We start from the raw sequence: 23356 nt of genomic DNA on the forward strand, positions 1-23356 counted from the left end.
CCTGCCTGCCCCCTCCTGGGGATGGAGCCCACAACCTAGGCATGTGTCCTTAAACCTGGGACCCTTCAATCTGCAGGCCCAACACTCTATCCACTGACCCAAACCAGCCAGGGCTACAGTGATGTGTGTTTTTTTGTTTTTTGTTTTGTTTTTTTGGTAATTTTAAAATTTATGTGTTTTGGCTGGCTTATTTGTTTTGTGAATCTAGGAATTTTCATGATTTTTAAAAAATATATATTTTATTGATTTTGTACAGAGAGGAAGGGAGAGAAATAGAGAGTCAGAAACATCGATGAGAGAGTCATCGATCAGCTGCCTCCTGCACACCCCCCACTGGGGATATGCCCGCAACCAAGGTACATGCCCTTGACCGGAATCTAACCCAGGACCCCCCAGTCCCTAAGCCGATGCTCCATCCACTGAGCCAAACAGGTCTCGGCTGTGATTTTTTTTTTTTTTTTTTTTTTTTTTACTGATTTAAAGGGCTCTATATATATTAATGGTATGCCATTATGTTGTGTATAGCATATTTCATCATTTTAAAGACATATTTTACCCGATATTGAATTGAAATGATGTGTAATGTTAATGTGCTAGTATTTCACCCCTCTTTTTCTTGAAACGCTACTAATTAAATCAGTGATGTCTTTTATAATCCTTAATGTGGAAAAGTACATTATGTTGTAATTAATTTTTCCCTGTTGTTTTTGCCACATGGAAATTATTATTTTGTGTGTGTGTATAAATAGTGCATATTATTTCTCTTGTGGTTCTTACTTTGCTGTTATTCTTAGAAATATTTTTCTTTCCTTAGGTTTATAGAAATGGTCACCTATATTTTCTTCTAGTGTTTTTGTGGCTTCATGTTTTACATTTAAATTATTAATACATTTGGAGTTTATTTTGGATATGGAGTCATGTGTACACATATACAGCAGGTCCCATAACATTGCATTGTTCATTGTCACCTTACTATACCCTTGATGAGATGCTGTGGGAACCTAACTCTTGTTACTATCCATTAGTCTACAGTAAAATTGGTTTCAATATACAAGGGTGAGCAAAAGTAGTTTTATAGTTGTAAGTAAATGAAACACGGAGTTTATTCTTTTATTATTTATTTATTTATTGTATTTTTTGACTTCTTTGTAAACCTACTTTTGCCTGCCCCTGTTTGTCATTTCTCTCAAAGTCGCAGAACCTAACAACAGTGTTAAGTGAGGACTTATTATAAATATTCCCAGAAAGGTAGTTGCCCATCTCTCTTTATTGAAGAATCTACTTCTTCCACTGACTTGAAGTGTCAGTAATATTACTTACTAAGTACTTTTATATTTTGGTTCATTTTCTAAGGAAAAACATACTTTAATATTGGATCTGAAAAGCCACTTCTGAAATAGAGTATTTGAACATTAATATCACAGTCATTTTAGGTAATAAATTTACCAGAGAAAATTGTGCTTAATATATTTTTATATCCTATGGGAATTTTTTTGGTTGTTTTAGATTGTAATTAAGCCCAGCTCCTTGAGCAGGATGAAGAATATCTTCACACAGGAAATTTTTACTGAACAGGTACTTCTTTAACCTTTCATAACATTCTATGGGGAAAACTTGGATATCTCAGTTTTAAGAGAATAATAAGGAATTTTCTGTTCTTTTTAGTTTCCAGTGATGACTTACTTAATCTTTGAAACATCGGTAAAAATAATGTCATACAAAAGCATGTTTAAATTTATATATTTTGGAGATTTTGAGTAGATACTTAGAGTACAGTCTTAGATATTAGTGGTAGGGGTCTCACATGGTGTAATCATTTGGATTTGTCAGAAGCAAAATAAAATAGAGACCTATTTAAACCTATGGGTTGTGAGGTTCATTTTACCTAGATTATAAGCTGCAGTCTAAATTCCTTATTCTTTTATTTACGTGTTCTTATTTGGCCTCAGCACTTTGTTTCCATGGTTATTCCCAAGGATATATATGTATATATATATATTTTTTCAGTGAAGGAGACTATTCTAAAATTTAACATTAATTCTCAGGTTCACTTGTCATGTTAAATCTCAGAATACAAAAATATATATCTTAACAACTGAAATATTTACATATACTCATAATTTTTGCTTTTAAAAAATATTTTAATTGATTTCAGAGAGGAAGGGAGAGGGAGAGAGAGATCAATGATGAGAGAGAATCACTGATCAGCTGCCTCCTGGTTCATAGGTCAGTGGCTCAACCACTGAGCAATACCAGCTGGGCTAATTGCTGCTGCTTTTAGGGTAATTTGCCAACTCTGTATCATAGTCTTCCTTCTCCCCTCAATGCACATACACTCCCACATAACAGTTACACATTTTGAACTAATTTGAAGACAATAGAGATCTTTGCATGACACTGAGGATAACAGTAAAAATTATGGTTTTTATCTATGTGATACTTAAAATTCACATGTTTTTCATAAAAATTTTTCCACCTCACTAAAAGATTTTGAGGCAAGTAAGTCAGTATTGTTCCATATTGTAGATTTGAAGCTAAACTCAGAAGATAAAATGACTTAGCCAGAGTCATTGAGCACAGATTATATGGATTCCAAATATATATATATATATATTTGCTATTCCTCACTCAAGGATATTTTTCCATTGATTTTTAGAGAGAGTGGAAGCAGCAGGTAGGGAGGGAGAGAGAAAGAAAAACATGGATGTGAGAGAGACACATCAATTGGTTGCCTCCTGCATGGGTCCCCACAGGGGCTAGCAATTGAACCTGCAACCCAGGAATTGAACCTGAGACCCTCGAGTGTGCAGGCTGACACTCTAACCGTTGAGCACACTGGCCAGAGCCCAAGTTTTATATATTTTTTTAACTTACTATGCTACCATCAACATATTTATGTTTAAAAACAAGTTAAAAAAATGGAAAAATCACAAATTCCTAATTGTATGCTATCTTATCATTAAAAAATAATTAAATCATGTAACAGTTGTTTCTTATTTATTTCTAAGGCCTATACTTGTATTAAATATGGACAATCTACCTTTCAATCCTCCCTCTTTCAGAATAATTTTGTATTTAGTTCTATCATGTGCATTAATACCCGGTTTCCCTTGTAGGTTGTCACAGCTCATGCAGTTCGAGTCCCTGTCACCAGCAACCTGAGTGCCAACATTACTGGCTTTTTGCCTATTCATTGTATTTACCAGCTTCTCAGGAGTCGTTCCTTTACCAAGCACAAAGTGTCAATAAAAGTATGTTCTTACATTTATATTTTAAGCTACAACCTCAGTTAATGTTTTTTCCCCCAGTCCTAGTTCATTTTTTAGGCCTTTACTGTGTTTTGTATGAAATGTGCCTATTTATAAGTCATTCACATAGTCATAATAATTAGAGGAACTTAATTTTAGGTTTTTTAAGTAATAAAAAATTTAGTTATTTACAAAATGTACAGTATTAATAATTCATTTATATTCTCATTAATAGCATATGACTATTTCATTAAGCCTTAGTAAGAGACTGCCATTTTCTCTAGTTTGGTTTTATTCACCAAACTGAGAAAGTTGCTGGTCATCCATAGCCAGCTTGTACATATCTTGATAAGTTTTCAGTTTGTTATATTGGTTATATTACAGTTAAAAGGTCCTCTAAGAAAAGGCTGAATCCCAGGAGGTATAGAAATCTGTCTGAACCTCTTCTAGAAGCTCTTTGATTTATAAAAAACAATGAACAATATGTGCATTTTTTCATTTTTAAATGAGCAATATGTGCATTGATATCACTTAATTATTCTTGTTTTTATGATTTAGTGAAGTTACTAGTATTTTCTAGCTAGTTGGTGACTTCTATTTTATATTTTTAGCAAGTGAAATAGATACGAATTAAGAATCCAAATGCACACCCAGCATTTCTACATGTCCTCAGTCTATGTAGAGAGTTAAGTGATGGTCTCTCATAAGTGGTTTTCAAAGCCACTTTCTTGATCCATCTGGGGGTTTGCTCAGTGAAGAACTGTTCCTCTGCCTAAATATCTCTTTGCTGTGAGGTCTTCTACAATGACAGATATGGTGCTCTACACACAGCTATAGCAGGGACTTAGTTTTCTTGCCACTACTTAAAAACTAATAAATTAAAAACTGAAAATTCAAACTCATCATTTTAGATTTATCTTCCACTGGACAATATTTTCAATTAGATATAAAAGTAGTTCATATTTTTAAATCAAAGACAGTGTGAGATTGAAGAATATATGTTTAACTGCTAAAAGTTAATAGTGAGTTGCACTGATTCCTAAATCATGTAAAATTGTATGTGCTCTTAAAATTTCCCTTGCTTTTTCTTATTGCCATAATTGATTTAGTGCCTATCACCTTTTTTTTTAGGACTGGATTTATAGACAGTTATGTGAAACCTCCACTCCACTCCATCCTCAATTACTTCCGTTGATTGACGTGTACATAAATTCTGTACTTACTCCTGCATCTAAGTCTAATCCAGAAGCCACAAATCAGCCAGTCACCGAACAGGAGATACTTGACATTTTCCAAGGAGTCACTGGGGTAAAATAGTGATTTTTTTCTTTTACATTAATAACCTTATTGTTCTTTTAATTTATTCTTTAACTTATTTCACTTTTCTTTTACTGATTATTAAAGGACTTCTAGGTGATTCTGAATTTAAAATGGGATTAAATTTCTTTAGATTATTTAGAAAAATTTAAAGAATGATATTCCAAGTATTTTGTTGAAGAGGCATTTTTTTAAAGTCTGTTTTTATTGATTTCAGAGAGGAAGGTAGAGGGAGAGAGAGAGAGAAACATCAATGATGAGAAAGAATCATTGATTGGCTGCCTCCTGTAGGCCCCCAACTGGGGGATAAGCCCCACAACCCAGGCATGTACCTTGGCTGGGAATTGAACCGTGACCTCCTGGTTCATAGGTCAACACTCAACCACTGGGCCACACCAGCCGGGCGATGAGGTATTTTTTGAGGAATTCTTTTAAACGCTTCACTTTAAAGTCAGGAATGCCTGGAGATTGTGTGTTGATCAAAGGACTATGTAACATTCAACACAGGTTTATTTAGCTTCCTGTGATTTTTAGATATACCTAGATTCATTTGTTGTGAATTTGAAGAAAATATTTTTCTCTATTTTTTTAGAAGAAAAAATGGTCACATGTTTTAACAAATATATTTTAATGAGTAATACCTTTTTAAGGAGTTATTTTCTTTCTTTTTTTAAAAAAATATATTTTATTGATTTTTATACAGAGAGGAAGGGAGAGGGATAAGAGCTAGAAACATCGATGAGAGAGAAACATCGATCACCTGCCTCCTGCACACCCCTACTAAGGATGTGCCCGCAACCAAGGTACATGCCCTTGACCGGAATCGAACCTGGGACCTTTCAGTCCGCAGGCCGATGCTCTATCCACTGAGCCAAACCGGTTTTGGCAGGAGTTATTTTCTTTATGGTAATTTCAGATGAGACTTTAGACTCCTATAAGCCTTTTTCCAGACACAGCCTGATGGGATTTCTGTTGAGTAACAGCTGTTGCCCTTCATCTCCCATACCATCTCAAATTTAATTTAAACTTCAAGTTGTCTCTCTGATTAATACAAACAGCAATGTTCCTCCCGTTTTGGGAGCAGCAATACGGAATAGTCTATTTTGAGTACTTTTGCTATTGAAAAAGCATTCATGAAATTTAAGATTATTTTAAAGCATTTCTGTTACCTCCAGAGTGACAACACCCGCCTTAATCAGCGTTTCAGCATCACAGCACAGCTTTTGGTGCTTTACTACATCCTGTCTTATGAGGAAGCTCTCCTAGCCAACACAAAGACTTTAGGTACGTTGTGAATGGGGGTTGTTTCTAGTGATTGTTCATTTTATTTGCTAGAGTTTGTTACTTCTCAAGCTGTTATATGAGAAGGTCAGGTCAACTATTCTAACAAGCTTCAGCAGCATTCTGTAGTCTTTGCAGTGTAGGCATTGCATATATTCTGATGCATGAATACATGTATGTGTGGGCACATAACTACCCCTTCAGGCTCAGTCCGTAGGCTAATTTAATAGATAATGAAAATGCCTGTATTTTAATAATTTTAATGACCTTATTAACTAAATATAAACATAGAGAGAATATCTGGAGTGATTCCTTGAGAGGTGATGGAGATGGGATAGAGAAGACAAATGGAGGGGTTGGTCTTTCCTTGGAGAATTTTTTCCCTTGGTGTAGGAGAATTTTTTTTTTTTCTAGTCTAGTTTCTTATCTCCAAGTGGAATAAATAACTGCAGAATATGCCACAGCATGGGAAATTTTTGCTATTGAATAACCAAAAAGATAATTATCTGCCTCAAACTTATTCCTGTCTGTGAAGTTGGATTGTAGTTTCAGTACCTTGTTAACTGTTCTGTTTTAGCCCTAATAATAAACATTAACAGCCACCAGGTCCTATTGAAAGCTCAGATATGGAATTCTTGAAATTTGAGATTGAATGAAGTATCAGGATATCATAATCTTTTAAAAGAAATGTGTATGTGTGTATATGTATATATATTTTCACATACATAAATATTTTTGGCTTAAAAATATATAATACATGTGTGTAGTTTTACTTAAATATTGTATTAATCCAAAAGAATATATGTAAGAAATAAAGAGTAATATAATAAATCTCTGTGTACTAATACCCAGTTAATATATGAGCATTACCATTATATTTCTAGTTTTTTTGGGGGGATTAAATATGTTTTTATTGATTTTAGAGAGAGAGGAAAAGAGAGGAGGGGAGAGAGAAAAAGAGGGGGAGAGAGAGAGAAACATTGATCAGCTGCCTCCTGTATGCCTCTTAGTGGGGGTTGAGCCAGCAACCTGGGCATGCGCCCTGACTAAAATCAAACCAGTGACCTTCTGGTGCATGGAATGATGCTCAACCAATTGAACCACATTGGCCAGTTTTTATACTTAAATAATGTTTCCTATTTATTACATTTAAAGACTTTATTACTAGGTAATACAGTTTATTTTTAGATACTTTTTAAGTTAAAGACAATACTAATTAATATCGAACATATGAGGAGCTATTTATAAAGCAGCCAGTGGAATCCTAAATGCAATCTCATTCTTTTTTGTTTTTAATCCTCACCCAAAGACATGTTTTTATTGATTTTTAGAGCAAAAGGAAGGAAAGAGAAAGAGAGAGAGAAAGAGAGAGAGAGAGAGAGAGAAAAAGAGAGAGAAAGAGGGAGTTATGAGAGAAGGAAGTGCCCAACTTCCTTTAAAAAGCATCAGTCACCACAATAATACATGGTTAGATTAAGACTGCTGGAATCATGAGGCTTTAAGCCATGTAGTCATGACTGTATTTGGTCCTCCTGGTTAGATTTGGGAGTCTAGTCTTACCACTTTTTTTTTTTTTTTTTTTTTTAGTGTAAGACATTTCTGCATATGGCTTCTCTCACTCATGATTTTCCTCCCACTAGTTTCAGTTTCGAGGCATTTCCAGATCTTGCCGTTCTCTTCCTGTGTATTTACTATTTTGGTAGCAGTCCTTCATCTTTTATGAGTTGTATTCTCAGATTAAGTGAATTAAAAGTAATTTAACATTGAGTTTCCATTTGGGTTGAAGGTTAAGATTTCTGTTGTTTCTGACACTTTATTTTTCTTATGCTTTTTATCTTTGATTGACAGCTGCTATGCAAAGAAAGCCAAAATCATATTCGGCCTCTTTAATGGATCAGATTCCTATCAAATTCCTTATTCGACAGGCTCAAGGGCTGCAACAGGAGTTGGGAGGTATTTGTTTTATTTGCTTTTTACTGCTAACATTCACTGTTAGACATTTTCTTCTGTTGATGTTATAAATTTAATAGATATTCAATATTAAAAAGTCAGAATATTCCAGAGTGAAATTCCTGTTTACCTCCCTCTCTAATCTTTTTTTTTAAATTAAAAAATTTTTTTTTTATTTATAATATATTTTATTGATTTTGTACAGAGAGGAAGAGAGAGAGATAGAGAGCTAGAAACATCAATGAGAGAGAGTCATCGATCAGCTGCCTCTTGCACACCCCTTACTGGGGATATGCCCGCAGCCAAGGTATATGCCCTTGACTGGAATCGAACCCAGGTCCCTTCAGTCCCCAAGCCGACACTCTATCCATTGAGCCAAACTGGTCTTGGCTCCCTCTCTAATCTTAATAGAATATTCAGTAGATTTCCAGGTGTGTGATTGGCCAACACCAGGGCAGGGGTTCATTATTCCATGCGGCTGGTCCTGAAGTCAGCAGTGATGCACGCTGGTTTTGTTGCTTATCTGGACCTAGAGATGAGATACAGCTGAGGCCTAGATGTTATCTCTGGGGAGGAAAGGTCAGAGGGTCCAAACCCCAGGGCCAGCTGTGTGCTAAGGAAGGCAAAGTCACCCTGGGGCAAGGTTCCGACCTTTGTTGTAGGCTGCAGGAACGGCAGCAGAGGTCTGAACAGTGTGGTCAGACCAAACCAGGGTTTAGCAACTTGGGTACTTGACTTCTGGCTAAGAAAAGAATTCCGAGCCAAGACCCAGACTTGCTAGAGAAAATTTATTTGAGCAAGCAAAGAGAAATTACACTCAAAGGGAAATTTCCAGCGGGTGGCTGAAATAGCTGCCTATTTTGTTATTTTTGATACTAGAGACCCAGTGCACTCAGGGGGGCTCCCTCAGCTCATCCTGTGCCCTCTCGCAGTTTGGGACCCCTCTGGGGATGTCCACCTGCCAGCTTAGGCCCACTCCCTGGGGTTCAGGCCTAAGCCGGCAGTTGGACATCCTTAGCGCTGCCACAGACAGGAGAGGCTCCTCACCACTGCTGCACTCACAGCTGTCAGCCTGTTTCTGGCTGCGCACTGACCACCAGGGGGCAGCTCCTTTGTTGAGAGTCTGCCCCCTGGTGATCTGGGCGCATAATAACAACTGGTTGTTCCCAGTCATTCCACTGATAGGGTCAATTTGCATATTACCCTTTTATTATATAGGATTATCTAATAACTAGAGGTCCAATGCATGAAATTCGTGCAAAAGTGGGCCTTCCTTCCCTCAGCTGCCAGCACTGGCTTCCCTCTGGCACCCAGGACCCAGGCTTCCCTCCAGCTGCTGGCAGGCTCCCGGGACCCGGGCTTCCCTCACAGCCCCAGCTTCCCGGACATCTGGTTTAATTAGCATATTATGCTTTTATTACTATACATTATTATTATAGATAGTCATGAATAGGCAAACTATGTCATAAGCAAAAGGTTGGAAACAAGACTTCAATTTAATAAAAGGAAGATTTCCCATTCCATTTGAGCTTCCTTAACTAACCCTTTTTTTTTAAGTAGACTTTATTTTATTTTTTCCTTTTTAAAAATTTTATCTTTAATTATTATTTTCATGTGTACACCATAGAGATTCAATATTTATCTACCTTACAAAGTAGTCACAATAAGTTTAGTTACCATCTATCACTGTACATGGTTATTATATAATTATAATAGCAACTCTATTTCCTGTGCTGTACATTATATCCTTCTGAATTATTTTATAACTGGAAATTTGTACTTCTTAATCCTTTTCCTCTTTTCCACTTGCCCCTCTTCTTGAAACTGTTTGTCCTTAACCCTTCTTGAAGAAAGACAAATGCACCCTCTGTGAATATCCTCAATACTGCTTCAGTTGGCCGACATACTTAGCTGTGTGACTTTGGCAACCTTTATAAATGTCTGCAACCTGTTTCCTTACAGTAGAATGGGGACAACATTGCTACCTTGTGAGAATGTTAAGGTGAAATGAGAAAATGTACATAAAGTGCCTGAGGCCTTTATCTAAAAGTGGGCAACTTAAATCTTACCCATCTATAGCCATGACTGCCACCTGGGTAGAGAAGACATGTTCTCCGAGAGAAGCCTATCAGAATTCCTGAGGGAGGCCTTTTTCAAACCCTATGTGATTTCCCCCAAGTAGATATTTTTTTCTCCCCTCAACTCTCTTTTAAAATATATATATATTTTATTGATCTTTTACAGAGAGGAAGAGAGAGGGATAGAGAGTTAGAAACATCAATGAGAGAGAAACATCAATCAGCTGCCTCTTGCACACCCTGTACTGGGGATATGCCCGCAACCAAGGTACATGCCCCTGACCGGAATCGAACCCGGGACCTCTCTCAGTCCGCAGGCTGCCGCTCCATCCACTGAGCCAAACCGGTTTCGGCTCCCCTCAACTCTTGAATACTGCTATGTCAAACAACATTTCCTGGCTGGAGACTTTTATTTTGGGATAGTGTTGAGGAAAGTTTGAGAACTTTTGATGACAAAAGCAGTTTCCAATGTTCTGTGTATCAGATCACTTGGTTTTCTTTATTTAAGCAGGTTCCCAAGCTAAACTGCTGTATAGAGGTTCTCAAAGTTAATATGCATGCACAAGAATTGCAGATTCCTTTGGCTGCCTGAAAATGAAAGGGAGAAGAGAGAGAGGAGAGATGATTTTGGTGTTTAAGAATGAAGAATCCAATTGACTTTTTATATATTTCTAGGGTTGCATTCTGCTTTACTCCGTCTCCTTGCAACTAACTACCCACATTTATGCATTGTGGACGATTGGATCTGTGAAGAAGAAATCACAGGCACTGGTGCCCTGCTAAGGCGAATGCTCCTGACTAACAATGCCAAAAACCACTCTCCGGAACAGCTCCAAGAAGGTACAGCAAATTGAAAGTCCTTTTATCCCTTTAGTAGAATCATTAGTCTTAAAATCATGCAGAATTTTCCTGGGGATATAACAATGCTTTCGTGAATATATTTTAAGTAATTCTCTTTGAGTGTGAGGGCTTAAATAATTTTTTTTATGTCGATTTTAGTGAGAGGAAGGGAAAGAGAAAGAGAAAGAGAAACATTGATTAGTTGTTCTACTTATTTATGCATTCATTGGTTGATTCTTGTTTGTGCCTTGACTGGGGATTGAACCCTGTCAACCTTGGTGTATTGGGACTATGCCCTAACCAACAACTGAGTTATCCAGCCAGGGCAAGTTTGAATTTTAACCATTTTTTTTTCTGATATACCTGTTTCCTTGTAGGTACTAAGTTATGTCACTAAATAGGTCATGTGGTTTTAGGAAGGTCCTAACCTGGTCAGAACAATGAAAGGGCTTTGAATGGGTTGGTGTTCTAGCTCAGCACTGAGTCAACTAGAACTATGGAGTGAGCCACACTTATAATTTTAACTTTTCTATAGCTACATTTAAAAAGTTAAAAACTGGCAAAATTAATTTTAGTAATTGTTTTATTAAGTAGAATATATCTAGAATATTATCATTTCATGTAATCAATATAAAAAAACTATTATTGAGATATTTTACTGTTTTTCCATACCAAGTCTTTGCAATCTGGTGTGTATTTTATACTTAGAGCACATCATATTTTGGAGCAACCACATTTCAAGTCTCAGTAGCCAGATGTGGTTAGTGATTATTCTGAAGAGCACAGTTCTGGGAATTTTTTATTAACAGTAATCCGGTAGGTGCTTACAACTTATAAAAGGTACCACCCAGAAGAAGGTAGCATTGGCTTGCGGACTCAAGGGTCCCAGGTTCGATTCCGGTCAAGGGCATGTACCTTGGTTGCGGGCACATCCCCAGTAGGGGGTGTGCAAGAGGCAGCTGGTCGATGTTTCTCTCTCATCGATGTTTCTAACTCTCTATCCCTCTCTCTTCCTCTCTGTAAAAAAACCAATAAAATATATATATTTTTTAAAAAGTTTGCATCCTTCTAATGAATACTATTGCCAAAAGCAATCCTAGGGAATATTTTCATATTTCAGTCAATTTTTATTTTTATTTTTATTATTATTTATTTGTTTTGTTTTCGATGGGGTATTTTTTTTTAATTTAATATATTTTATTGATGTTTTACAGAGAGGAAGGGAGAGGGATAGAGAGCTAGAAACATCAATGAGAGAGAAACATCGACAAGCCACCTCCTGCACACCCCCTATTGGGATGTGCCTGCAACCAATGTACATGCCCTTGACCGGAATAGAACCTGGGACCTTTCAGTCTGCAGGCCAACGCTTTATCCACTGAGCCAAACCGGTTTTGGCTCTATGGGGTATTTTTAAAAAAATATATTTTATTGATTTTTTACAGAGAGAGAGAGATTGATAGACAGTTATAAACATTGATGAGAGAGAATCATCGATCAGCTGCCTCTTGCACACACCCTACCGGGGATGTGCCCACAACCGGTACATACCCTTGAACCGAATCGAACCTGGGACCTTTCAGTCTTCAGGCCGATGCTCTATCCTAGGGGTGTCGAACTCAATCAGAGAAGGGGCCAAAATCTAAAATCCAGCCTAAATCGCGGGCCGAATGGTTTACTGAACAGTCATAAACTGATAATGTCATAAACTGACAGCGGAGTGCAGTGATGACAGCGTGGTGTGGGCCACATTGCAAGGCCTGGCGGGCTGGATTTGGCCCGCGGGCCTCGTGTTTGACACATGTGCTCTATCCACTGAGCCAAACCAGTTTTGGCAATATTTCAGTCAATTTTTAAAATCAGTCTGAATCATCAAGGAAATGACACTTGTCTTTGAGTCGCTACTGTGAATTTAAAAGTAAGATATTTTTTGTTCTCTATGAAATAATTACAGTTAACATGAATTTTTCTTAAGGTCTTTACTCTAAATATAGCCAAAACTATGGCTAGGATTGAAAGTTTTACTTTTTTTTTTTAAAGCAATATTGTTTTCTTGATTTGCTTGACATATTATAGTTTGATAGTGCAGCATTCAACCAGTGTGATGCAAGAATATTTAAAACATGTAAGACCTCTTTTCCCTTAGATTATCAAATAAAAAAATGACAACAGCCAACACAATAACCATCAGGTTGAAGGAATAAAAATTATACCTATTTTTTGGGTCATATTGTAAAAAAAAAAAAAAATGTTTTGGTGTGCCACAGAATTTTGGTAATTAGTTTATGTGTGCCATAAGATAAAAGGGGTTGAAAAGCGCTGTGATAGAGCAATATTACTTCATCTTTGGTAAGCTGTATGAAATTTAGATTATGACTGCTAAGTTTTCCTTTTAGCATTTTCAGCTGTCCCAGTAAGCCACACACAAGTGATGCAGATTTTAGAACACTTGACTCTACTCTCTGCTAGTGAACTCATACCATATGCAGAAGTATTAACATCCAATATGAACCAGCTGTTGAATGCAGGGGTTCCTCGGCGAATTCTTCAAACAGTCAATAAACTATGGATGGTTCTTAATACTGTGATGCCTAGAAGGTAATTTTAGTGTATTATTACATGTAATAGATAAATGTATAACAGTGATTATATACAATAACCTAAACTTAAATGTTAAAAAAAATTGTTGAATATTTGAAGAATGTCGGTGGGTGGAGTCAACATTGGTATTCTTTTAAATGATTCTAAAGGTGATTTCAGTGTGCAGTAAGTTTGAAGAACATTGGATTAATTATATAGTCTTTAGTCAGATGGGTCTCTACTCATCCATAGATTGTATCAAACACACCTGGTCAGCTCTAAAAGATAATATTGGGCTGACTTAACCTGAGATTTTGATTCATGAGGTCTAGAAATATTTATACTTTTTAAATTAAAAAATAATTTTAGATTATAAGTAAATTAAATTTCATATTAATTATAAAGAAATTAATTATAAGTAAACTGACATAACCTATATAATAAAAGCCTAGCGACCAAATGGTGGAATGACAAGAATGACTGGTCGACCAGTCACTATGATGCGCACTGACCACCAGGGGGCAGTCGCTCAAGGCAGGAGCTTCCCTCTGGTGGTCAGTGCCTTCTATAGTGGAAGCACTGCTCTGCTGACTGGGATAAGTGGAGCTCCCACAGCAGGCCAATCCCTACAGGCCACGCCCCTCACCAGTGCATGAATCCCATGCACCAGGCCTCTAGTAAATTAAAAATGGACATAACTTTAGAAGTTAAATAGTATATAATGTCTGCCTATAACTTCCTGTTTTAGAATATTATTCCCTAAAGACAACTATTTTCAGCTTTTATCTTTTTATTCTGGTATTAATGTTTCTCCATATGTCACAATAATTATGCTTATAATTACTATGATTTCCTGACTTTCTAATTTAAAAATTATATTTTGACTTCCTACTATACAAGATGAAGACTTAGTACCTGTGACTCCCCCGTCTAACAACACATACTTGTGGCTCCCTCGTCTAACAACACATACTTTCCTTTTCTCATAACATATTTATCTCAAAATTTTTAAAGCAGTCTTCAGTGTGCACATTATTATGACTACATAAGTGTTATGTATAGCTGATCTGGGTAATATCCTTTGATTACAATTTCCTACTTATACAACTGCTCCTTCCCAACCCACACACAAACCCTACTTGCCTCCATTCATCCACTCAAATTCTGCATCGGTAACTTATTCATCCCTAAACTCCATTACTGAGGGGAAATTTACTTCACAGTTACTTATAACACATCAGTAACATTTTTTCCCCTGGAAACATTCCTCTCACAGCTTTTCTCATGCTTGAATCTGGGATATGCACAGTTGCCATCTGGAATCACTTTGTCTCTGTCTCTCTTCTTTGTCGGATTCCATGTTTTTCTCTTACTCGGTTTAGTTTCTCATTTCAATGAGTGGAACTTACACTCAAGTTGCTTTCTGAGAAAAAGGTGTTGGGAAGACATTTTTTTTTTTTTTTTGAGACTTGCTTGTCTGAGAAGATTTTTATTTTTCCCCTCACATGTGATTGATATTTATCCTCAATGTAGAATTCTAGCTCATTTTTTCTTTTCAGAAATTTGAAAGCTTCATTCTATTGACTAAAGTGGAGCTTCCCTTATTGATGTTGAATAATGATGTTATACCAATTCCAAATCCTTTTGAAAAAAATATTTTATTGCTTTCAGAGAGGGAGAGAGATAAAGAAATGGAAACATTACTGATGAGAATCATTGATCGGCTGCTTCCTGCATACACCACACTGGGGATTGAGCCTGCAACCCAGGCATGTGCCCTGACTGGGAACTGAATGTGATCACTTGATTCATAGGTCTGTCGATGCTCAACCATTGAGCCACATTGGTTGGGCTTTCCTCTATTTTAAAAATTTGTCTTTTGAACATACCTTTTTTGATATTTCTTCAGTATTATCTGATCTTTCCTTTGAATTAAAAATTTTTTTGTTATATTCTTAATTTCTAAGAGCTCTGATCTGAATATTTTAGAATGCCTCCTGTTCTTGTTTTCATATATGAAATATTCTATCCTTTAAGGATATTAATTATAGGTTTAAAAAATTTATTTTTCTTCTCATCCAAATATTCTGTTTCTTGGAGTCCCATTCCTTCATTTGTATATTTAAATCTTTCAAAATAGAAGCATTCTTTATTTATTTATTTATTAATATATTTTATTGATTTTGTACAGAGAGGAAGGGAGACAGAGAGTTAGAAACGTCGATGAGAGAGAGTCATCGATCAGCTGCCTCTTGCACACCCCCTACTGGGGATGTGCCCGCAACCAAGGTACATGCCCTTGACCGGAATCGAACCCAGGACTTTTCAGTCCCCAAGCTGACGCTCTATCCATTGAGCCAAACTGGTTTCAGCTAGAAGCATTCTTTAAATGTCTGATGATTCTTGGCTGTTCATTCATATTTAAGAGTGGTCAACCTGTGTGTGAAGTGGGACTAGTGGACTCCTGGGCTTCACTGTAGGAGATCAGGTACCCTCCATATTAGTATGTCATTCAATAATTCTGATGTGCAGTCAGGTTAATAACTATGTTTATAGTCTGTTGATGTCTCACCTCAAAGTGGCACCTCACATTAAAATTTTATGATGATAAGTATGGAACAGTGGGGCCAAATACAGTCTGAAAGTGTAAACTTTGGTAAGTATTTCATTTACAGGTATTATATTATTGTTTTATAGATGAAAAAACAGTTCAGACAGGCTCAGTTACTTACATAGTCGTAGCAAGTATGGTATTACTGAGGATTTAATTCAGATTTTTATTTTAAATGCCATGATTAGTCCATTACAGTGGTGAAGAATTTTGCAACTACTTTGTGTTTAATGTTTTAACTTCATTTGTTTTAGAGACCTAACAATAGGTTAGATTTCTATAGTTTTCAATTTTCGAAGTTAATTCACACCAGTTTTCTATTTCACCCATGAATATATCTTTTTAAGATAGAAAGTACTCGATGGCTACATGTTTTAATCATAACATAGTCGTTTTTGAACATGTGATTATTTTCTCATCAGGCTGTGGGTAATGACAGTCAATGCACTTCAACCTTCAATAAAGTTTGTTCGACAACAAAAGTATACTCAGAATGACTTGATGATAGATCCTCTCATTGTTCTAAGATGTGATCAGAGGGTACACAGGTATGTGTCATTTGAATTTCATTTTTATTATAGGATTTTACTTTGGGGAGTCAAAGAAATTCAATTTAAACTTCTATCTAAGGTTCTTGTAGTAACTGGTTCTTGTATTATGATCTCTGAGGTGTTTTTTTTTTTTTTTAAGTTGTCTATGTTCATGAACTATATTCAGTTTAATATGTGATTAATAAACCTAGCCTTAAAGAAATATTCTTGTATTGGCAACCCTCAATAATGGCTGTTTTTACTCTCAGAACAAGACTAGTAAAGAATAATATTTCTGCTAGCATTATTGAAAAGGTTTTTAAAGAAATTGATTTATTGTGAACCATTACATGCATTACAACTGGGATCTTTTTGGCATCCTCACTTGCGATGTTAGCTTCACTGAGTCCATATTTGTCTATATTTCCTTGCCAATTGCCAAACTTAATTGCTTTGAAGTGGCTTTACTTCAAGGGGCATAATTAATTAATTCATATAATTAATGTTTGAATTTCTAGTTGCTAAATAATATCAAAGATATATAAGTTGAGGGGCCTGCCTTCAAAGTCATTATCACCTGCATAAGAAAAAAATAAATGAAAAGTTAAATAATATGGTTACAGGTAGATGAATGGTATAGTAAGTCAGTGCTGTTAATAGTTCAGGAAAGATGAGGAGGAAGTCAGACCTGAGTAGTATTTTAAAGGATAAAAATAGGATTTAGATGAACAGACTATAATGGTTAAGGGGTCAGGGAAGATATTGTAGGCAAAAGAATAGTATAAACAAAAGTGTAAAAGCAAGAATAAAAAAGACTAGCATGGAAGGGTAAGTTTTTAAGAACAATTTTAAAAATATATATATATTTTATTGATTTTTCTTACAGAGAGGAAGGGAGAGGGATAGAGAGCTAGAAACCTCGATGAGAGAGAAACATCGACCAGCTGCCTCTTGCACAGCCCCTACCGGGGATGTGCCCGCAACCAATTTACATGCCCTTGACCGGAATCGAACCTGGGACGTTTCAGTCCACAGACTGACGCTCTACCGCTGAGCCAAACCGGTTTCGGCAAGAACAATTTTAGAATTGGAATATTAGATTAGGGTCATATTATGGGGAAGCCTTGATTAATAGGCTAATGAGGTCATTTAGGTAATAATTTAAGAAGGGAAGCTTTGTGCTAGGTGGTTTAAAGAAATGAATAAAGACTAACTAGAATATACTCTATAGACTGACCTGTCCTCAAACCTGAGGATGATATTCTTGAAGTGACAAAACTTGCAAAACCAGCCAAATATGATTTGGCGAGCTCAGGGTCTCATAGGAAAAAGGAATCAGAAAAATAAATACTAGTAGTGTAAGTGACATTAAATATCTAATAAAAGAAAAACAACCTATATATATAAAAGGCTAATATGCAAAGTGTTCCTCGGGAGTTTGACTAGAAGACCAGGAGTTCACTCGTTTGCTATGAGGTGTGCTGACCACCAGGGGGTGGGGTTGAATGAAGGAAGGCCCTGGCAGGCAACTGGCAGCCAGGGAAGGAAGGCCCTGGCTGGCAGCTGGAAGGCCCCTACGGGCCCTGATCGCTGGCCAGGCCTAGGGACCCTACCCGTGCATGAATTTCATGCACTGGGCCTCTAGTAATAAAATAACACTTCAGTGTTAAAAATCTACCTAAGTAGGTAACTTTTCACCTGAAGTGCTCCAGTTGTTCAGGAAGTTGTTAAATTATGCCATCATATGTATGTAATGCTTTTGTAGCCTGGATTTTTTACTTCACTTCTGAACCTTTTCTCATTTTAATAGATGTTCTTTTTTTAAAAAAAATTTTATTATATTTTATTTTTTTATTAAATTATTATCTGTGTACATATACCATTGGCCCCCCCCCCCCATTCATGCCCTTCCTCCCCAGAGTTTTGTGTCCATTGGTTGTACTTATATGCATGTATACAAGTCCTTCAGTTGATCTCTTATCTACCCCAGATCTCCCTACCCTCCCCGCTGTAATTTGACAGTCTGCTTGTTGCTTTACTGTCTCTGTATCTATCTTTTGGTTCTTCAGTTTATAATGTTCTTTATCATCCATAAATGAGTGAGGTCATGTGGTGTTTCTCTTTCATTGATTGGCTTATTTCACTCAGCATGATGTTCTCCAATTCCATCCAGGTTGCTGCAAATGATCAGAATTTTTTCTTTTTTATGGCAGCATAATATTCCATTGTGTAGATGTACCATAGTTTTTGGATCCAATCATCTGCTGATGGGCACCTAGGCTGTTTCCAAATCCTAGCTATTGTAAATTGTGCTGCTATGAACATAGGGGTGCATATATCCTTTCTGGCGGATTCACAGCGAGGAGCTGGGAGGTCTGCGTGCGTGCGCACGTGGCACTCTCTGCCCGCGGTCCGGGGACTTTCCCCTAGGCGCAAATGAGGAACCGGGTCCTCCGTGTGTAGCCTAGGAAACAGGCCTTCAGCGCGAACTACTTTCTGATTGGTGTTTCTAGTTTCTTGGGATATATTCCTAGGAGTGGGATCACTGGGTCAAATGGGAGTTCCATTTTCAGTTTTTTGAGGAAGCTCCATACTGTGTATGTGAAACACAGTTAATTCTTGTGTTATTTACTAGAGGCTCGGTGCACAAATTCATGCACTGGTTGGGTCCCTTGGAGTGGCCTGTGGGGCTCCAGTTCGCTCCTCCAGCCCCGCCTGGCACCCTGCTTTGGCCTGGTGCCATTCCCTTCCCCTGTTCCACAATCCCACCTGCTGGGCAATCATCAGTGCTGGGCCCCTCACCCGGCTCCCTCAGCACCTGGGGGCCAGGTGGTGTCTTTGTTCCCCTCCGCTGCTGCCACTGGTTACTCTGTCTGTGGGGCAATTGGGCCCCAACTCACACCCGACTTGGCCTGGCACTGCCTGCTCACCTGCTCCACCATCCTGCCAAGGTCACAGTGTTGTCAGGGCCCATCGGAGCTCCATACTGTTCTCCACAGTGGTTGCACCAGTCTGCATTCCCACCAGCAGTGCACGAGGGTTCCTTTTTCTCCGCAACCTCACCAACACTTGTCGTTTGTTGATTTGTTGATGTTGGCTTTTCTGACAGGTGTAAGATGGTACCGCATTGTTTTTTTGATTTGCATCTCTCGGATAATTAGTGACTTTGAGCATGTTTTCATGTACCTTTTGGCCTTCCTTCTGTCTTCTTTTGAGAAGATTCTTTAATAGATGTTCTTATATTAATTGGCCACATGAAATCAACATAGATATGCTTAGCTCAGTCTCTTATTGGAAATGATAAACTGAGAAATGTCATTTTAGGGTTTTCAAGGGTTCAGTTTAAAAATTTATCTTTTCTGATTCCTTTTTTAAATTTAATTCAGTTATTCAAGGAATGAATAACTGTACTTATTTCATAGATGAGGAAACTGAGGCTCAGTAAATATTTTTTCCAGGTCAAGTGGATAAAGCACTCTTGGAATACAGAGTTGTCTTGCTCTAAACAAGTAAGAGTTAGGAGTAGAAAGAGTAAATATTCTGCAGTCTCCTTCATCTTATCCATAATAGAATATTTCTCTTTGAAGACAGCTACTTTTCATGATCAGATCTAAAAGATTTACTGGTAGTGCCATTTTCTGCAAAATAGAATGTCATTTCTCTAGGACATACATTATACATTATAGCTGGTAAGAGGAAATAAATATCATATAACCTTGAAATACAGAGAAAATAAGACATATTAAACTTTTATTTTGAGAATGAATATTTCAGTGGGAAAAGTGTTACTTTTTCTTTTCAGGTTTTTCAGGTACTATTCAAGTTAAACTATCGGTCATGTTCTGGCTAATTTCTACATTTATATTCTTTCTCATGTATTTTTCTTCTTTCTGTATATAGATGCCCCCCATTGATGGATATTACTCTACACATGTTGAATGGATATCTGCTTGCATCCAAAGCTTACCTTAGTGCTCATCTGAAGGAAACAGCAGAGCAGGATAGGTTTTCCCAGAATAATACATTAGGTTTAGTTGGACAAACTGATGGCCCAGAAGTTACTAGAGAAGAACTGAAAAATGCATTACTGGCTGCTCAGGTAATAAAGTAAAATTTAGTAAAAAAGAGCAAGTGATTCACTATTAATAAAATTAAATGGTGGAGACAAACAGAACAAAAAATATATAGTATATATACAGAGTAGGGCAAAAGTAGGTTTATAGGTGTATGTGAAACACAGTTAATTCTTGTGTTATTTACTAGAGGCTTGGTGCACGAATTCATGTAATGGTTTGGTCCCTCGGAGTGGCCTGTGGGGCTCCAGTTCGCTCCTCCAGCCCCGCCTGGCACCCTGCCTTGGCCTGGTGCCATTCCCTTCCCTGTTCCACAATCCCACCTGCTTGGCAGTCATCAGTGCTGGGCCCCTCACCCAGCTCCCTCAGCACCTGGGGGCCAGGTGGTGTCTTTGTTCCCCTCCGCTGCTGCCACTGGTTACTGTCTGTGGGGCAATTGGGCCCCAACTCACACCCGACTTGGCCTGGCACTGCCTGCTCACCTGCTCCACCATCCTGCCAAGGTCCCAGTGTTGTCAGGGCCCATCGGAGCTGGCAGTGCCTCCACTGCCAGTGCCCCCTAGTGGTCACTGCATGTCATATCGAGTGGTCAAACTCCCAGTCGAGGGGACAATTTTCTTACTAGGCTTTTATTATATAGGATTAACTAGAGGCTCGGTGCATGAATTTGTGCATGGGTGGGATCCAGCCAGCCTAGCCCCAATAAAAAGTTGAGACCCAGTGCCCTATAGATTGCTCACTTTTCCCCTAGAAGTACCTTTGTTATAATTTTAACTTGTGTTCATGTGAAAACAAAATCAGATTTGTTTCAAATAAACTCAGAAACTTCTTAAATTCACTGTTTTATTTGCGTGTAGGATAGTGCAGCTGTTCAGATTCTCTTGGAGATTTGCTTACCTACTGAAGAGGAGAAAGCAAAGGGTGTCAATCCAGACCGCTTGCTAAGGAATGTTCAAAGTGTTATCACTACCAGCACTCCAAATAAGGGAATGGAAGAAGGAGAAGACAGTTTGCTTTGTAACCTTCGAGAAGTTCAGTGCCTTATCTGTTGTCTCTTGCACCAAATGTACATTGCAGATCCCAACATTGCTAAGCTTGTTCACTTTCAGGTCTGTTTTCAAAGAATGATGCTTTATGGTTGAACTTTTTTTTTTTGGGGGGGGGGTGGGAAATGAAGGGTTTGAATACTATATTAATTAATAGGAATCATTTAGAAATAGGAAATAACACAAATAATTATGTTCCTCTGCAATATGGAGAAAAATCAGATTAATTTTATATTTTATTTTAGCCTGTGAAAGTGTTTAGATAATTTATTCTAGTGCATCAGAAAGGTGAAACACCAGGATAGATATAGCAACTTTTACATAAAGGAAGTGAAACCTTCCTTCATATTTTTATTTGTATTGGACCTACACTTATTTTCTTTGTATCTTTTCCCTCCTTTCTTGTTGGGATAGGGCTATCCATGTGAACTTTTACCTCTGACCGTCGCAGGCATTCCATCTATGCACATCTGTCTGGATTTCATACCTGAACTTATTGCACAGCCAGAACTTGAAAAACAGGTAATGAGCATTCAGAACTTTAGATAAGTTTTGATCTCTGTCTCTCTAGTCTTGCTAGTTCTGTATAACATTTAGTAATTTTTTAACACTTGAAAGACATTCTTCAGAAACATGTAATATTTGGATTTTGTATTGCAGATATTTGCTATCCAGTTGCTTTCTCATTTGTGTATCCAGTATGCATTACCAAAGTCACTCAGTGTGGCTCGCTTAGCTGTCAATGTCATGGGAACTTTGCTGACAGGTGTGTAGCCAACCAACATCAGTGAGAAAACTTCTAATATAGAAAAGTACATAGTTTTTCTGATTTTAGTGATACTGTTTTCTGTGTCACTAATAGATTTAATTTATGCCATCTTCTGAAAAATTTTCTATTATAAATGTTATTTATAGTGTAGGCATGAATAGGTAGGCAAACTGTACCGTTCATTTTGCGAATGACTATGTATAGGTTTATAATAAATAATAAATTTCCCACACTTTATAAATGGAAATCAAATGTACTTTCTGAATGTAAGTATATCAATAGAAAACAGATTACATTACGTATGCTTAGAGTTCCAGAAAAACAGTCCTATGTATAAATAAGACACATAAATTAGTTGTTTTCTTAAGTTCTAAAACATACCCTAACATTTTAAGCACCTTCCCATTCCTAGAGTAGAATAGTATGAAAATAAACTACTTTAAAAGATATGAACTATAATTTAATTTTGTAAAATAATGGCTTAGTTAATTTTATATTCTTTTTCAGTGCTCCCATAATACCCTGCTCATTTTTCTTTCCATTGTATTTACTTCATGTTATAATTATTTGTAGTGGTTAAGAACTTAAAGTCCAAGTTGAATTATAACTCTACCACTAACTCTACCACTATCTACCACTGGCTATGTGGCCTTGAACAAACTATATATATATTTGTGTGTGTGTGTGTTTTAATTGATTTTAGGGAGAAAGAGAAAAGAATATCAGTTTGTTGTCCCACTTAATATATGTATTGATTGATTATTATATGTGCCCTTACCAGGGATTGAACCCTCAACCTTGATGTATCGGGGTGATGTTCCAACCAATTGAGCTACCAGCCAGGGATAAACTATGTTTTATTTACGAGTTTTCTCATATAAAAATCGGTATCACTATGGTACTTTCCTCATTCATAAGATTGAGAAATACATGAAATAATGCATGTGATAAACTTATCACAGTGCATGGGCATAAGAATTTCTATGTTGGATGATGGCTGACTACTGGATTGTGAACTCCCTAGAGGCAGAGG

General features: G+C 37.1%; 1 protein-coding gene across 2 annotated transcripts in view; it reads left to right on the plus strand.

Moving 5' to 3' along the window:
• Window positions 1–23356, plus strand: part of INTS2 (integrator complex subunit 2) — a 39931-nt gene that overhangs the window by 14177 nt on the left and 2398 nt on the right. For both annotated transcript variants that reach the window (XM_084861652.1, XM_084861653.1), the window contains exons 12-23: window positions 1507–1575; window positions 3117–3251; window positions 4380–4556; window positions 5741–5849; window positions 7695–7799; window positions 10550–10714; window positions 13111–13312; window positions 16328–16453; window positions 20336–20534; window positions 21366–21617; window positions 21969–22076; window positions 22215–22320. In XM_084861652.1, the coding sequence (XP_084717778.1) occupies window positions 1507–1575; window positions 3117–3251; window positions 4380–4556; window positions 5741–5849; window positions 7695–7799; window positions 10550–10714; window positions 13111–13312; window positions 16328–16453; window positions 20336–20534; window positions 21366–21617; window positions 21969–22076; window positions 22215–22320 (1753 nt within the window). The remainder of the gene's footprint in view (window positions 1–1506; window positions 1576–3116; window positions 3252–4379; window positions 4557–5740; window positions 5850–7694; window positions 7800–10549; window positions 10715–13110; window positions 13313–16327; window positions 16454–20335; window positions 20535–21365; window positions 21618–21968; window positions 22077–22214; window positions 22321–23356) is intronic.

Source organism: Pipistrellus hanaki (genome assembly GCF_964339955.1).
Source record: "Pipistrellus hanaki genome assembly, chromosome: 16".
In the NCBI taxonomy this organism is placed as follows: domain Eukaryota; kingdom Metazoa; phylum Chordata; class Mammalia; order Chiroptera; family Vespertilionidae; genus Pipistrellus; species Pipistrellus hanaki.